The sequence below is a fragment of the Phyllobates terribilis genome, unplaced genomic scaffold (assembly GCF_046119375.1).
Source record: "Phyllobates terribilis strain yellow unplaced genomic scaffold, ASM4611937v1 Scaffold_9__5_contigs__length_417890890, whole genome shotgun sequence".
NCBI lineage: Eukaryota > Metazoa > Chordata > Amphibia > Anura > Dendrobatidae > Phyllobates > Phyllobates terribilis.
Window position 1 is genome coordinate 406171930 of NW_027362769.1, and position 3538 is coordinate 406175467.

The window sequence follows — 3538 nt, forward strand, 5'->3', positions numbered from 1 at the left end:
TGAGAGATAGTAGATCAGATAGTAGATCAGATGAGGGTGGACCAAGTGTTCCAGGAGTTTAACGATGAGGACAGATTAGAGACCAGTCCATAGTTAGAAGCTCAGCTCTGGTCCAGGGAAGTTTTTTAAGCAGAGCGGTTACGAGGTTTTTTTGTACATTAATAAATTTTACTGTGAGCGAAATACACTCTCCTTTCTATGCCTTTTGAACTCCAAATTAATAGGATTTGTTTTACGAGTGCTATGGAAATCGATACAGCACAGCTTTGTATGGTGTACCCAGGACTTCTGGTTTATAAGCTCATGTAGCCATTTTTAATAGTGTCACAGCCTAGGGAAAGGTTCCCTCTATGAGCCGATAGGAACTTTTAGGGGGTAAAATAGAAATCCGTTCTCTCACATTACCAATTTTCCAGTTGGTATGAGTACATTTTTCTTCTGGGTAATGAAGGACGATGCTGGCCAAACGTGTTGAAGGTAGTTCATATAAAATGGGAAAGATTAGAAAAAGTGGTGGAAACGGGTAAGACTTGTGTGTGTTGTGTAAATGTCCATAACAAGTACAGAATAACAATAAGATCAAGATTCAGTTATAGATTAAATCAAGGGTGGACATTTCTTCTAAACACTCCATATCTTAATTTTGGATTTCCACTTATTAAAATAATGGATCGCACAGTGCCGTAGGAAGTTAAAATTGTCCAACTGATGTTATATAAAACACTGGCCATGCGGAATGATGATAAAAGTGTCCCGATGATAATCACACTGAAGGACAAGTCACAGAAAACACAAAGACTCATGGTACAGGCCGCCCAAATGAGGCCACCAAGCCGAGAGGAGCTGAACTGGAGTCCATTCTGCCCAACATGCCAGACGTGCCACAGAATCGCTCGGACACTGAGACTTATACAGGTGACGGTGACAAGAAAGGGTAGACAGCTGCCCAACGTCAGGTTGAGACAAACATGTAAAGACTGAAGATTGAAGGTGTAAGTTGTCGCGATCAGGTCCTCTGTCAGGTTGTAAGGATGGTCTAGATGCAGGGTCCACAGAAAGGGAATGTTGATGAGGAATGACACGACTGTGGTCACCATCACGAGCCTCATGGTACAGGTCAACATGGTCGTCTTCAGCCAACTGAAGAATCGATGGGAGAAATTGAGGAGTTTAACACAGTAATAGGTTGAGAGGTGAGCTGTCTGCCAAAAACTGACCTCACTAAGGAAAAAAATTATGAAAAAGGTTAAAATGTGAAATTCGATATTCATGTGAAATCCTCTAGGAATGAGGATGGAGCCTTCTATATAGTATATAGTGCTGCTGATGGACAGTATGCACTGCAGGACGAGGCTGCTGACGGTCATGGAGGACAGGATCTGGTCACACGCTGTCAGAGGATTGCCCTGTGTGTAGTCCCTGTAATACACAGCAAAAATCAAGAAGTTCATGACTATCCCAAAAGAACAAGAGATGAAAGTGTAGACGGACATCCACAGAGACCACTTCATGGTTAGACAAGACGTCTCCAACGACATGAGCTCCAGTGGAGTAAACCTCCGTGCTTCATCTACTGAAAGACAACTGAGGATGCAAATGTGCCCAGTATGCAAATGTCCATGGAAAATGGACTGTCCACTGTAACCTGTGCAAGTCCCGAGGAAGGTTTGTTTTTCTCTTACCCCCGTTCATTGACATTCTTCCATTTTCCATTCATGTTCTACAACCCTATAATACATTTTTAAGAATCTTTTCAACCTCATTTATTAAACATTTTCCAAAAAGGATGGCACAAGAAATGAAAAGACTCAGTACTGTCACCTGTGACAAGCAGTAGACTGTCTATGAATGACACTGATTTCAGATTTTTTTTATTGCGTTAGCTTGCTGCTGTTCTCTAATGCATTAAAAATAAATATAAAAACAGATACATTTTTACCAGATCACTGATCAATCACACTGCATCTGACACTGCTGCTGACTCCTCTCCTGTCTCGCTCTATCATCTATCAAGTGTGTGTGTGTTTGAACTTGCTGGAATTTGCGAGTGTCATAAAATTCAACACATATTTGATTCACATTGAACTAATTTGTTCATTTCGAATAATTCCACAACTTCATTGCATCTGTGCACAGAACGTGACTAGGAGTTTGAAGAGATTTCCCTTCAGAGAATGTAAATCTTCTGCTTTGTTAATCAGATTGTGGTGGTTTTTTGTTACATTGGAGAACACGAGGCGTTCTAGAGAGAAGACGAGACTCGGAGGAAAATGAATTTATGGAATCTGACACATTGAAGGAGAGACAAGAAGAATCTCTGCACAGTCCCTTCTACTTCTGCAGGACGCCCAAAATCCACTTACAGTAATGAAGTCCCATCTATTTTATAAGATGATTCAGATTTGTCTTCTATACTGGAACCAGTAACAAACTCAGGGAGAAATGGGAAAAAGGGATAAAAAAGTGAATAAAATGTAACTTATATTATGAAATCAATGAAATATTCAAATATATTGTGTGTTTGTATCAATTCAAAAGAAAGTTCAGACAATATGCTGGCACCCAACTCAGGTGTACCGTACATACCAAAAGTTTGGACACACCTTCTCATTTAAAGATTTTTCTGTATTTTCATGATTATGAAAATTGTACATTCACACTGAAGGCATCAAAACTATGAATTACCACATGTGGAATTATATACTTAACAAAAAAGTGTGAAACAACTGAAAATATGTCTTATATTCTAGGTTCTTCACAGTAGCCACCTTTTGCTTTGATGACTGCTTTGCACACTCTTGGCATTCTCTTGATGAGCTTCAGGAGGTAGTCACCGGAAATGGTCTTCCAACAATCTTGAAGGAGTTCCCAGAGATGCTTAGCACTTGTTGGCCCTTTTGCCTTCACTCTGCGGTCCAGCTCACCCCAAACCATCTCGATTGGGTTCAGGTCTGGGGACTGTGGAGGCCAGGTCATCTGGCATAGCACCCCATCACTCTTCTACTTGGTCAAATAGCCCTTACACCCTTACACGGCCTGGAGGTGTGTTTGGGGTCATTGTCCTGTTGAAAAATAAATGATGGTCCAACTAAACGCAAACCGGATGGAATAGCATGCCGCTGCAAGATGCTGTGGTAGCCATGCTGGTTCAGTACGCCTTCAATTTTGAATAAATCCCCAACAGTGTCACCAGCAAAGCACCCCCACACCATCACACCTCCTCCTCCATGCTTCACGGTGGGAACCAGGCATGTAGAGTCCATCCGTTCACCTTTTCTGCGTCGCACAAAGACACGGTGGTTGGAACCAAAGATCTCAAATTTGGACTCATCAGACCAAAGCAAAGATTTCCACTGGTCTAATGTCCATTCCTTGTGTTCTTTAGCCCAGACAAGTTTCTTCTGCTTGTTGCCTGTCCTTAGCAGTGGTTTCCTAGCAGCTCTTTTACCATGAAGGCCTGCTGCACAAAGTCTCCTCTTAACAGTTGTTGTAGAGATGTGTCTGCTGCTAGAACTCTGTGTGGCATTGACCTGGTCTC

At 41.8% G+C, this 3538-nt stretch overlaps 1 protein-coding gene across 1 annotated transcript; it reads right to left on the bottom strand.

The window, feature by feature from the left end:
- Positions 1-602: 602 nt before the first annotated feature.
- On the bottom strand, positions 603-1511 carry LOC141161462 (taste receptor type 2 member 40-like). Its single transcript, XM_073646273.1, has one exon. The coding sequence runs from the start codon at positions 1509-1511 to the stop codon at positions 603-605; it is 909 nt and encodes a 302-aa protein (XP_073502374.1).
- Positions 1512-3538: the final 2027 nt, after the last annotated feature.

Excerpts from the sequence above, each read along its gene's own strand:
- LOC141161462 (XM_073646273.1), bottom strand. The coding sequence starts at position 1,511 with ATGAAGTGGTCTCTGTGGATGTCCGTCTACACTTTCATCTCTTGTTCT.